Below are 13,619 nucleotides of genomic sequence, written 5' to 3'. Positions count from 1 at the left end.
AACTGGAATTAAAAACAAAAGCTTAAAAAAAAAAAACCCCACATCAAATGTTGGTGGGTAAACACATTCTTCTAAAACGGGATGAAAGGTTTATAAATATGCTGACTCCACCCCTTGCGATGTCTATGAAACTAATTTGCTTTGCAAACCCTTTTTGCCTAGATACCACCAGGAAAACATGGGCGTTTGAATCAGTGGGGGTCAAGTTAATGAGATTTTCCTCTCTGTTAAGGTGGGCTGCCTTGACTGAGTACGAGATGGGAAGGGCTGTGTCTCAGATGGCCACTCTTGCTAGTTGACTGTCCTAGAGACACTTTATGTCACACTTTCAGGGCTCGGTCCTGGCTGTGGGTCTCAGCCTCACGGGGACCAGAGCGACAGGTTGGTAAGTGGGACAGGAACACCGCACCCTACTTCTTTCCTAGGTTGGAGTTTTCTGCCCTAGACTGTCATCCCAGACAAGCCCAGGCATGGAGCTGGATAAGCTATTCCACGCTGGCTCTGGTTCTGCATCTGAATCTCTTTGTTTAGGACGAAGGGGTCAAGTTGGCCAAAGATTGAGATGGGGGATGCGCGGAAGGTGGAGGGAGAGCTGGAAGGGACTCCCACTCTCTCTGTCATTGGAGAATGCACTTGAGATGGGTCCAGGCATCTCGTCGATCAAGTGAGGGTTAGCTGAAGTTAACATCTGTCCTTGGACACCTACCCACATGCTTTCTCACTGAGCCTTTTGTCCTTTCCTGTCTTTCCTTCCTCTGGGCTTGTAGAGCCTTTCCAAGGAAAGTATGTGGGATTAGGCAGTGTTACCCCCCATCCCTCCTTCACCCGTGATCTTCCTAGAGCTGGATCCCTGTCCTCTTCCGCCAAGGGCAGTGGTGCGACAGGTAGGAGGGCTGGTAACCAGGAGCGGACTGGTTGGAGGGGGCTGGGAAGGAGCACTTTTGCCCCAAGCCCTGCCCCTTAGCTTCAGCCCAATGGAGATTGGAAGTTCCAAGCACCAGTCATGACTTGTGGTTACAGCGTTTTTTCCTCAAACATGCAATATTTATGTTCACGGCATCAGCCGTACGTGACTTCCATTGATACTATTGTTTCCTTATGACTACTGTTTAACTTGCTTTTAATTTGTACTCGCTGGCTTATCAAACCCACTTGTTTTCACTAACAGATGGCTCAGGTGATTCATTCATTAGTATGTTTTCTGGTACACCGGAAGACCCGCAGCCCAGTTACTTCCTAGACTCACGTTTCCACCACGATCTTCACCTCATGATTTCAAACTTCCTATTGTAAGCCTCCAAACCAGGAACTGGCAAACTTATACATGGGGCTAGAGAGTAAATATTTTTAGGTTTCTAGGCCAAGAAGCAAAATTGAAGCTATTATGTACACACTTACATAACAGACAGAAAACAAATTCCTGCACATTTTTGTTGAGAAAATAAAAATAAAAAAAATTATTATTACAGTTATTGAGGATAATGTTTTAGTACTATGTCTACTTATGAGGCTAGAATTCCTTTTTTTGGGGGGGGGAGATAGTGTTTTGCTGAATTGGGATTCAACGGTAATGTCTCCTATCATCAAGTGAATTGCAAATGTTCAACTATAAAAACCATTCCCAGCTCACGGGTTGTGCAAGAGTACAGAGTGGCCGGGCTAAATGCACCTGCAGGCTGTAGCCTGCCAATGCCTGCCCGAAGCCATGATAGATTTAATATGGAAAAAATGGGTCTGGCTCTCAAAGTATAAAACTGATGTTCAATGTCAAGCTAAAACAACGCACCGATGTCAAACCCCACAGAATGAATAACACCCAGGGTGAACCCTAATATAAATTATGCACTTTGTGTGATAATGATGTGTCAGTGTAGGTTCATCCGCTGTACAAACGTACCACTCTGGATGGAGATGGTGGTGGTGGGGGAGGCTGTTTTTGTTGGGGGCTGGGAAGGGAGTATAAGGGAAATCTCTGTATCTTCGTCTCAGTTTTGCTGGGAACCTAAAGCTGCTCTAAAAAAATAAAGTCTATTAAAAAGGGCACCGCTGGACATAAAACTTCAATATCTAGGACCCCTGTGATGTGAATCCTCTACCAAGCATTGCTGTGAGCAGGTACGAGAAGGTTCAGTTGGCAAAGGTCAGGAAGATTTGTGGCCAGGCCCGGATACTGGGCTTACATTAGCCTTGTGTTGACTAACATCGGCAAAATCAAGGATGTGACATCCAGTTTTCTTTCTTTCTAAGTGCTCACTGAACTCAATTCACAACTGTTGAAATGCAAAATATCTGTCCGTGTTCTACCTAAAATGACCTCTTGGTATGTGACCACTGTACTTTGGTAAACATGGGATTGGGCCAATATTTTTGAATCTGACTATACATTAGAGTCACTTGAGGAAATTCAGAAAATAAAAGGCAATGCTTGGTCCCAGTTCTAGACCAATTACATCAGAATCTCTGGAAATGGGGCTTGGTTACTGGTATATTGCAAACATCTCCAGATGATTTTGATGTGCATTCAGGGTTGAGAGCCGCTGGGGCATGAGCATCCAGGGTTGAGAGCAGGGTGTCTCCAGAAGCTTCTATTAGGTGTAAAACATATCACCATGAAGGGTAGTTCATTGAGTAGTTTCTAGGGATTAACATCCTTCAGAGCACATGATATGCTGATGATGGGGTGAGATTTGGGCGATGGAGCTCCGAGAGTGTGTTTAGGAAGAGGTCACAGGACAGCCCAGCTAGTGTGCTTTAACAGCGAGGGGGGGAGTCTCCAGACAATGAGAGTGCAGCTGGTTACTCATGAGATGGATGGGAATAGAAGGGAGACCCCCTAACAAAGAGCCCACTTTGCAACTGAATCCAGTTCACCAAGATGTCTTCCCTGATGCCCCCAGCCCCTGCTCACCTCACGTTTGCCAGGGGCCCGGCACTCTCAAAGTTGTCTCTGAGGTCTGGCCCATCGCCCGATGATTTATGGGAGTCAGAATATGAGGAAACGCTATTGAATCGGACCTTGTAGCTCCTGCCAAAACAGAAGAGGGACTGTGAGCTCTGGCTTGGAAACCCTCTTGAGCTCAATACCCCAAAGGATCTTCAAATGACCAGTCCCGTTTCTAGGACTTTCTCTTGCATGTTGAGACCATAAGGCTTCTATGGACTCTTCCAGAATGGATCAACTTACCTTCATCCATCGTGATGATAGCTAGCCATCTGTACGTGACACCACTTGTATTTAAAATGTTTCTGACCACACTCGACTCAGGAATCTTGAGAGCAAGATGGTCAAAATGATTTAGTGGGCAAAAAGTCACGAATAGAACAGACCATCCCCTAACCATTAGACCACACTTCCTTGCTTCCCAAATTGTAACGAGCACATGAATCATCCTGGGATGCTGTTAAAGAGCAGATTCTGATTCAGCAGATCCAGGCAGGGTCTGAGGTTCTGCATTTCTAAGAAGTACCCAAGAGATGCCAATGCCGCCCGTCCCCAGACCTCACTCTGAGTAGCCAGGAACTAACTTGTGCTGTCCGCTATGGTAGCTCTGTGTATCTACTGAAATGTAAAGTTAAATGGATTCAAAAGAAATACAGTTAAAAATTCTGTTCCTCACTTGCACTAGCCATGTGTCAAGTGCTCAGGAGCCACATGGCGCTAGTGGCTGCCATATTGGATAGCACAGCTATAGAACATTTACGCCACCCTAGAAAGTTTTATTGGATTGTGCCGGACAACTCCCATTCAATACTCACTCCATCAGGTTATGGACCTTGGACATTTCAAGGAGCTGTCACCTTTCCCATTTCAAGGAAATGGTGGAAAGTGTTCAGCACTGAGATGTGGCACGAAAAGAGATTGAATTTCTTATTAAACTCTTTTGAAGGGGAAGGAAGATGTCACGGATGGAAACCCCAGCACGAGAGGCTCGGGAGCCTTGAGACTTCAAAGAAAGATCCGGTTTCCCTGTTCTCCTCCAAAAGTGGGAAGTGTTGTTCTCAGGCAAAGCAAAAAAAAAAAAACAAAAACATAAAACAAAACAAAATCCCAAGACAAGAAAGCAAAACAAAACAACTCCCCACAAACAAAAGATCAACACCCAAACCAAAACAAACGACTCAACAGACAAATCTGAGTGCAAAAGACAAAAAAAGGCATTGCGCATTCTGGCAGGCAGGGCTTCTGAGCTGGACGTTCTTCAAAGTTTTCGTTCCAGCATCAGGAAAAGTTCTAAATATATGTAAGTGTATTTTCTGCCCTAAAATAGTCTCACATTGAGTCATTTCTGCAAATAAGTCATGCAACATATCAGGGGGCGGCTGTGTTGTTAGTGTGGGAGGGATGGTTAATGCTTGTGGGTTAAAAATAACAGCACATGTATTTGTATGAGGTTTGAGGCTTTTCCAAATGCTTTCCTCTTTGTTTTTATCCTTTGATCCTCTCAACAACTCCCAGGGGTGGTTGGGGCAGAGCCGGTTTCTCCCCATTTGGCAGATGAGAAAGACTGAGGTCCAGAGAGGTCAAATGCCTTGCTCAAGGTTGCTTGGTGAGTTAGTGGTACAGCCTGGTTTAGGACTCAGGTCTCCTTGACACTCAGATGTGGCCTTGGATGCTTGCACATTGGGCACACACACCCGCATGCATACATGAACACGGGGCATACATATGGGCACACGCGTGCATGAACATGTGTGCACACAGACGGGCACACACCCACATGCACACACGCACACACACTCTACCTCTGCTGGCTGTCACGGGTTGCAGCCAGACTGCGGACTCCCGGGTCACCTTGGGGGAGGGGAGGCCCTTTACGGGGAAAGAAACGCAAGGGTTCCGGGTACCTAGAGGGGAGAACGGATGGTGCCCTCTCTCTCCCTGAAGGAGAGGTGAGGGGGAGCCTGTGGTGGTCACCTGGGAAGGAGAGGGGCAGGGAGAGCGAGGACAAAGATGGCTGGGCAGGAGGGACGCAGCTACCCCTTGGATATGGAACGTACGTAAGCTGGGCAACAGGTGCCTTGCTAAGGAGAAGTGTTGGTCTCCCAAAAAGACAGCTCAGCATGCATGCGCCCTCTGTTCTTTGCTTTATGCGGGACTTACAAGCTTTGCAAGGGTACTCATGATTACAGGTCACCTTACGAAATATCTTTAGAACCCAACCCCCCATTGGGACGCAGTTTCACCATGAATATCTTTTGGCTACAGGCTGGTTATTTTTTTTTTTTTGCTTTGTAAGGTATTTTACCTTCTGAACTCAACCTCTATGTTAGCTAGAATTCCACCACGAGTGTCCAATGGAACGGTTCTAGGGAAAGAAGCTCATTTTCACTGATTTCGAACGTAGGTTTCCAAAGAGAAGAGACAATAAGAACTGGTGTTTATACTTAGGGGCTCCTGAGTTTTCACAAGATGCTTACATCTATTTTCTCCCTTGGTTCTTACAAGTTAAGAAGTTAAGGCAGGTATAACCAGCCCTATTTGATGGAAAAAGAAACTGAGGCACGGGTCAGTGAAGTCACCCAAGGAGCCAAAACATCAGCCCCAGGGGACCCCAGACATCTACCAGGTAACATTGCTCACGAGTGGAGCTTAGATCACAAAAACCAGCCAGTACTCGAATGTGAACCCCAGATGCCAAAAGACAATCTTCAGTTACTCCCCGAGTATGTAATGTGACCCTGGACATTCACTTACTTCCTTTCCTCGTGCATAGAGTTGGGGTGCCTCATTTCCATCAAAGCACAGCCAAATTTCTGGAAGCCAAAAGAGATGAGTGAAATGTGAGGCAGAGATTTAGGAACCCGGAACAGGGTCGGGCACTGAGCGTCTGGAGTCCTGGCTGGCACAAGTGGAGCCTGATGCCTCCGGGGGCCAGGATGCTAGACACGGTCAGGGGTTCGGGCTGGGCAGCAGCGCTTGAGCTGCAGGTGCGTGTGGAAGGACCCACTGATTAAGTGACTACAGGGGTGGTGCTGCCACCCCCAGCCCACACATCCCCACTGTGGCTTTCTCTTTATAAAAATATTGTCCCCACTTCTCTCATCTGGAGCAGGGGATGCCAAGGTCCTGATGGGAGCATCCATCCCAAAGCAGGAGCTCACTCGGGTGACAGCATTTTCACTAAGGATTGGCTAATCAGTGGACACCAAAACACTGAGGTCTTGGAATTGTCCAATCTTTGTGCAACTTGGATCCAAATCGAAGTCACGGGCTTTTGACGCTCTGGGAGGATTTGCTGCTGACTGGCAGGTGTTAACTGCTGTCCCTCCTTCTTGCCCCTAGTGGAGAACATGCTAGAACAGGTGGAAGCTCATCTTACCTCCCCATTCTCAGGGGGGTCTCCATTGCCAAAAGTGCTGGTAACCACCAGGACCAGAGTTTCATGTTCCAGATGTACAATGTCATATTCTTCCATGGACATCACCTAGGTGGGTGAGGGTGAAGGGACGGACAGGGGGGTAGGGAGAGGAAGGGAGAAGGTGACAAGGAGAAGAGTTAAGAGAGAACAAAAAAGTGATGGGGAAAGGAGAAGAAGAGAGACAGAGGAAAAACATGAGTCATCTTGAGCCATCTCCTTTGGAAGGAGAACCAAAAGTTCTGGGTGTCACTATTTCAAGGGTAGAACTAAAAGCTTTTTGGCAGTGTGGGACCTTTCTATGGTCACAGTGGCCTGAAGGACCATAAAGAACCTGGGGGCGATGGTGAAAGGGGTTGGCCTCCTAATAGAGATGGATCTTGATGGAGATCCTTGGGCTTATAACCAACTGATCTTGGAATCTTCTTGACCACATTTAGGCTGGGAATGGCCCAGCTGGCTCTGACCAGGTCTGCTCAGCCTCCTTGCTAATCCTCCCTCCACCAGCATGGGACCTGGGCCAACTAAGTCTGAGACCCTTGTCATAAAGAAGATTATTGTCCTATATCTTAGCATCTCTTGAACAACATTTCTCCAAGTAGGTTCTGGGGAAGCCCAGTCTCCTGAGAGGCTCCTTGAAAATAAGTGAGCCATGAACAAACATGCTTATATTCTAACCCCTTCTCATTTGGAGATTAGAATACAGTGGACCTTGAACAACATGGCTTTGAACTGCGTGGGTCCACTTATTCGTGGATTTTTTTCCAATAAATACAGTATAGTACTGTCAATGCATTTTCTCTTCCTTCTGGTTTTCTTAACATTTTCCTTTCTCTAGCGTCCTTTACTGTTAGAATACAGTATATAATACATACAACATACAAAATATGTTAATCAACTGTTCGTGTTATCAGTCAGGCTTCTGGTCAACAATAGGCTAGTAGCAGTTAAGTTTGGAGGAGTCAAAAGATATATGCAGATTTTCAGCACCCCTGACTCCCATGTGTTCAACTGTATGGACTTGCAAATTGAAGGCTCTGATATTGAACTGTGTTTAATGCAGGGCTTCCCAAACTGACCCCAGAACGTTTCCTCATAAACCCTCTAAGATTTGGCTCTGAGATGGAGTTTCATTTTGTGATTCCTGGGCTCTCCTGGAAGGTCATGGAAAGAAGGGCATCAAAGTCCCTTGCAATTTATATGAATATGCATGTGCATGCCAATGGGCACCTTGGGGTGTGCTTCCATCCATCCTCAAAGGTTCTTCTCTGTTGACTTCCCTCTCTCCCCTTCCCAGCTGTATATTTACCATGAAGAAGCAGGGATCTGGCACTGCCCCATACCCACCTTGGCATCAAAGGCGTGTTTGAAGATCTCGCACAAGGTTTTAGCATAGGCCTGCGACTTGCCTGTCTCTGTGGCATAAAGGATGGTTGCCTTGACCCTCTTGGCCATTGCCTGCCCCATGAGCTTGGCCGAGAACTTGACAGCTCTGGGGAGAAGAGGATGGAGAGGAAAATGGGAAATGTAGAAAGGAGGGAAGATGCCAGACTGGGGCTTTTGGGCAAGAACCATGATCCTTGAAATGTAGTGGGAGAGAACTTTCTCTCTTGATCTTTGATGGTTTCAGGGACACTAGAAGCCTGAATTTAGCACCATATTGACCCCTTTATTAAATCCCTCCAGAGCAACTATTCATGAGCTAACATGGTTGGTTAGTTTTGTTAATTTGTTGCTTGGTTGACCAATCCCAGTCTTGAGAACCTTGGTTTGCCAAGCATGGTCCCCAAAGATGATCATTCATTCATTCATTCATTCATCTAACATTTGTTGGGTGCTGAATCATGTGCCAGGCATAGTTACAGGAGCTGAAGAACATAGACAGCTATCTGTCATGGAGCTTACATTCTAGTGTGTATGTGTGTGTGTGTGTGTGTGTGAGAGAGAGAGAGAGAGAGAGAGAGAGAGAGAGAGAGAGAGAGAATATCATTAATAAATCACCAGGTATTGAGTTAGAAGGAATCTTAGAGGTTTATAAATCCATGAAGGAAGGACTAAATCAGGCTTCATCTTCAGGGTCTTGCACAGAGCCTGATAGCTAATAGGCACTAAATAAATACCCATCAAAAGAGGGAATGAATTTTAAAGATGCTGTTCTCACTGAATCCCTGGGGAGTTTAAATATCAAGTCTAGGCTCTTTCCAGCTAAATGGAAAATTCAGAACCAGGGTTCCTTCCTTCCTGTCAATGAGGGCGTGGGGGTGGCAGACAGGCAGAGGCCCAGGAATGCCTGGGCTCACCTTCTGAGCCAGCATCCCTGGTCTAACGAGGGACCTCAGAGAAGACAGATTGCTAATTACTCCCACCTGGGGATTACTGGTGGTAAATTCATTTTTTTGAGAATCAGGGAAACCACCCACGGTGCAATCCGAGCTCAGGGGGAGAAACAGAAAAGAATAAAAGGTGTCTGGAGGATTCCCTTTGAATGATTGGAGCATAAAAAAGCATCTATAATTAACTACCATTGTTTCCACCCCACACTTAATAGTGCAATTAATGTTTTAGATTTCTTCCTCCCTTTTCTCCCCGAAACAGTTGAACTGAACTGAAGCCCAAGGCTGCCCTTCCCGAGAATATCTGTGCTTCTCTTGTTAGGGAAAAAAATGGTTGCTGATGTGTTCTTGTGTGGCTGGAAGACGGGGTTAGGTGGAAGGAGAGAGGTGGCATGAGCCATGTTAATGGAACAAGGACCTAGGTCTGGAGTCCCTGAAGGACCCACCAGTGCCTTGCTTCTGGGGTTTGTGGCATGGCTGGTGTCTGTTGTCCCTCTAGGGATTGTACGCAGAGAGTTCTGGACCTGAGGGTGCAGATGGAAGAGTCGCTCAGTGCACACCCAGAGCCTCTGCCGAAAGGTTATCCCCATTAGATCATCTCGGTCAGCCCTACCTCACTCGTCAGCGGGTTCCTTGGTTGGCCACACATCCTTCAAGAATCATTACTCTTCAGTGGCTTGGCCCATAACCTCTTTCCCTCCCTTCTTTGCTCAGTTAAGTCTATTCATCTCATTCTTTAGCCCAATTGTCATCTTCTGAAGGAAGCCCTCTCTGACCTCCCAAACTCTGTTAGCTCTGTTTACGGCACCATGAATCACTCCTCGACAGCACTTGCAATGTTTACCGTATTTGTGTGATTCTTGGAAAATGAATGGCTGTGAGCTTTGACAGAAACAACATTGATCTGGCTCATCAGGCATCGCTGGAGCCTAGCACAGTGCCCGGCACAAGGTAGGCCCTCGGTATTCATTTGTTGGCCAAATGAATGAATGAATGAATGAATGAGTGTTTGTTAGAGTTCAGCCCTGGGTGAGAGCCCTCTTGAGTTGGCTCATCCCAGTTCCTCCCACCTCTGGGTTCAGTGACTTCCTTGTAAGTAGCTTGAAATTGGCCACAGTGGGAGTATTTATACCATGGAAATTGGCAAATGTTACAAAGTTATTATTATTATTAACAGTACCATTGTTATTATTTTTAGGAGACCTGGTTTACCAACATGCCATTGCCTCCAAGACAAGAATTTAGGACACCGAGGTGAGGTTGGGAAAGAAAAAAGTTGAAGCAACCTCCACATCTCTGACCCTGAGGCAAAGAAGGCATGAGGGCGTCAGAGAAGATGGAGAAGTCACATCACATCACATGAGGGGTCAGAGGCACAAGCATTGCCCAGCCTCCTCTTCCTGGGGCTCTCTGGGTTTGGAGGCACTTCTATCCCCCACCTACTTCAGGAGACTTACTCTGCCAGCTTCTTGAAGCCGATGGCTCGCCGTTTTGTGGGAGTCCCATTGGTACCTTTCCAGACGTGGGTGTTCCAAGGCTCAGGCTGGGAAGAGAGGACTATGGTCACTGTAGTGAGGAAGTCTAGCTCCTCTTGGGGGACACTCAGGACTTCCTGGGTGCTTGTGGCTGCCCAGCTTTGTCCAACCCTCGGCCCTTGAAGGGACTGATTCTGCTGGTGGTGACCCCAGGGGTCCTTGCACAGAGTAGCTGGTCCAGTCTCCCTGCATTGTCCTGCTAGACCTTTCCACTCAGCCCTTAATCCCTCTCAAACACTCGCCTGGGGGACCCCAGTAGTCTTTGAGCTAGAGCTGTGCTGGCCAATAGGGTAGCCGCCAGCCACCTTGGCTATGGAGCACTTGAGTGCCCAAAGAGTAAGTCTGAATTCAGACATGCTTGAAGCAAAACATGCATCCCAAATATTGAAGATTTAGCACCGAAGAGGCAGGGAGGGGCAGGACCTGGTATTCGAAGGAGGGGGTGAGCCGGTAGTTGAGCATCTCCTGGTGGAAGACCGGGGTGATGCTGCCAGACATGGGGGGCACAATCCACACCCAGTCCGCGGGGCAGCCCCCCCGGCAGCGGTATTCATTCTCCATGTGCTTAATGAAGGACTCGGTGGCAGAGTGGTGGTCAACGATGGTCACTTTGTCACTCTGTGGGAGGAGAGGGGACAGGGAGTCAGGAGGGAAAAGAAACTGGGGTATTTCGGGACTCTGTTCCCCATCGAGCAGCGTTTCCCAGAGGGTGGTCCCGGAGATGATGTTAGGCGGTTTAAAGTGATACTCTGCATTTCCCTCTCAATTACACCCAGGGGAGAGTCTCCTTTTGGTGCTAACCCATTTTCAACGCCTCTCTTGCCAATCTTCCTCTCTCCTTCCTCCCTCTCCCCCTCTTTTTCACCAGAGAGAGGAACCTCAGGCGGCACTGAGCTAGAATTTAACAACTCTGTATTGTTTTCCTTGTGTTTATTTGTTTATTAATTTATTTAATATTATAATTATCTTCTATTTAGGGCAACTGATGCTGACCCTTCATTTATGGTGCTGATATAAAATCCTCTTAAAATAAAAATTTTTAAGTACTCAGGAGGAGTTTATTAAAATTAAAACACAGAAATTGCTGTAGAGGAGGGTGGACTGCATATCTGCGTAACCAGTCCCCAGGGCCCGCGCTCGTTGGCTGGTCTGGATTCACACCTTGTCTAAACAGTGCTTTCCCTCTCTGCCCACACACCCTTGCCCCTTTCTGCATCTTCCTTCCTCAGTCACTCATCCCACTCACATCTCTCTTATCGCTGGCTCCCTGGTCTTCATGTCAGTCGCCCAGTCCACCAAACTATGCTCCACCCTTCCCAGCGACCCCCGAAAACGTCACTCCTCCACGCTTGAGAGAGAAGAGGGGACTTCCTTCCCCCTCATTCCATCTCAACCTGTCTCTTCCCTGGTATATGCCTCCATGTGTCCCTTCTCCCTACGCCTGACATTGGGGCCCGCGGTCCGTATTCATGTCTATCCATGACTTGATCCGTCCGTTCTACTGTATGTGCCTCCCGTGGATGTCTAGAAGGGCCTAGCTTCCCAGACTCTCAACCCCCAGAGGCTAGAGCTGGTCTCTGTTACAGAGAGGGATCTCTAGTCTATAGTCTACTATAGACTTCTGCCCGGGAGAATACCAGCTAATGCCTGCCAGCCTGGCATACTTATGAGCGGTGTCTTCCTTTTGCTCTCAAATTATCATGATTTAGATAATAAATTCTACAGCCATCCTATGTAATACCACCTACCACAGAGCCACACATTGAGTGGGCCGATATGCTTCTGATAATGAAGATGGGTATTCATGTCTGTTATGTGATAGTCTGAACCCCCAAGAGGTGGAAAGACACAGAGGATGCCTGCCGTCCCAATTCTAATTCAACAAGTCCCAATGCCCCTCCCCCATCTATTCAGCTCTTCCTCAAACGGTCTCCACCTAAGACCAAGGCATGTATGCTGGGACGTAGACCTTGCTGGCGGACAGATCCCCCCGCCCCCCGGTAGCGAAGTCTCTTGACCTTGGGCTCCAAGCGCGGGAAGGTTTTATAGCTCCCCCTGGAGACTAGACAACCAGGATGTGTGCCTTGTGCTACCTGGAAGCTGTAGAGAACAGCAATGTTGATTTCCACCAGTGCCTGGTCCTTCCACAGGGAGGACGTCTTCCTCATGTCCAAGTTCATCTTCTTGGCCACTTCCTGAAAAAGGAAGGAAACGCAGACTCACAGGCTAGGCCACCTCTGGAGAGACAGGGCTAGCTAGTGTCACCAATGAACTTCTTCACTAATTATTCAACTCACTTCCAGACTGACAAAGTCACTCAAAAGGCTTTTCTATTGAGAATCCACTGGTAGCAGAAAAACCAGAAAGACTTGGGTGGCCCTTTTAATTTTGAGCTTACCTTCTAGTTGGGGAGAGAGACAGTTAATATTGTGATAAGTGCTAATTCCTAGGGAGAAAAAAAGACAAGGAAAGGAGATTAAGAGGGATGGGGGGCCGGATTGAGCCAGGATAGTCAGGGAAGACCAACTGTGGAGGTAGCATATCAGGTGAGACCCAGACGATGAGAAGAAGCAAGGTATCTGCAGGTGTGCAGAGGGAAGGTTCTAGGCAGAGAGAACAGCAGGTGCAAATACCCTGAGGTGGGATCAGGCTTGCACCGTCTGAGATATAGAAAGAAGACCAGTGTATTTGGAGGGCGGGGGGCAGTGAGCCAGGGGAATTGGTGGGAGAGAGAGGCAGGACTGGATCATGCAGGATTTGGGATAAGCCTAGGAGTCAGGATTTCATTCCAAATATCACGGAGAGGGTCTTTGGAGGGTTTTAAGCAGAAGAGTGGGTCTGGAAGGGGCATCATCTGCTTTCTAGAAGGAAAAGCTCTCCACCGATCCTGCTCCACACCTAGAGTAGCCATACTTGGGATCCAGACCATGGGTGCTCTGAGCTCAGGGGGACACCTGCCCGCGTCTATCTGACAGATAAGGAAACTGAGGCTCAGCAAGGTCCATAGAGCCATTTGGCCTTGGAGCTGGAGCCCAGGCAGACGCATAACATCCAAGACCTGAGAGCAGCTCCCCAGCCAGCACTGGAAACAAACCAACTCCTGACATGTTACAGTTCAAGCTGAACCAGGGGCTGATGTCTGGAGTGGGGAAGACCCAACAGCAAATTCCTTAATTAGAGCCTTGCTTTTCCCTCCTCTGTCAATTCTAGTCACTTGTGGGAGCCCAGGTCTCATTACGGGGCTAGGAGGTGACAATTTCTCAGGTTTGGGTAAACTCCTTCCCAGCCCAGCTGTCAACATTTATACAGAACCGTGGTTGGACCAGGAGCGCTGGCGCGGGAGCGCATCTCATTTAAGATACTCGGGGAGGACTCCCTGCAATCGAAATGTAAGC

General features: G+C 47.7%; 1 protein-coding gene across 1 annotated transcript in view; it reads right to left on the bottom strand.

Moving 5' to 3' along the window:
• Window positions 1–13,619, bottom strand: part of NOS1 (nitric oxide synthase 1) — an 80,304-nt gene that overhangs the window by 23,563 nt on the left and 43,122 nt on the right. Inside the window, exons 10-17 of the mRNA XM_028116601.2 lie at window positions 12,318–12,419; window positions 10,648–10,842; window positions 10,147–10,232; window positions 7,704–7,848; window positions 6,321–6,425; window positions 5,696–5,754; window positions 4,744–4,845; window positions 2,909–3,025 (exon numbers count right to left, since the gene is read on the bottom strand). Coding sequence (XP_027972402.1) covers window positions 2,909–3,025; window positions 4,744–4,845; window positions 5,696–5,754; window positions 6,321–6,425; window positions 7,704–7,848; window positions 10,147–10,232; window positions 10,648–10,842; window positions 12,318–12,419 — 911 coding nt within the window. The remainder of the gene's footprint in view (window positions 1–2,908; window positions 3,026–4,743; window positions 4,846–5,695; window positions 5,755–6,320; window positions 6,426–7,703; window positions 7,849–10,146; window positions 10,233–10,647; window positions 10,843–12,317; window positions 12,420–13,619) is intronic.

The sequence above is a fragment of the Eumetopias jubatus genome, unplaced genomic scaffold (assembly GCF_037043125.1).
Source record: "Eumetopias jubatus isolate StellerSeaLion01/CBP00866 unplaced genomic scaffold, mEumJub1_p1.0 scaffold_16, whole genome shotgun sequence".
In the NCBI taxonomy this organism is placed as follows: Eukaryota; Metazoa; Chordata; class Mammalia; order Carnivora; family Otariidae; genus Eumetopias; species Eumetopias jubatus.
This window is presented reverse-complemented; position numbering and strand designations above follow the sequence as displayed.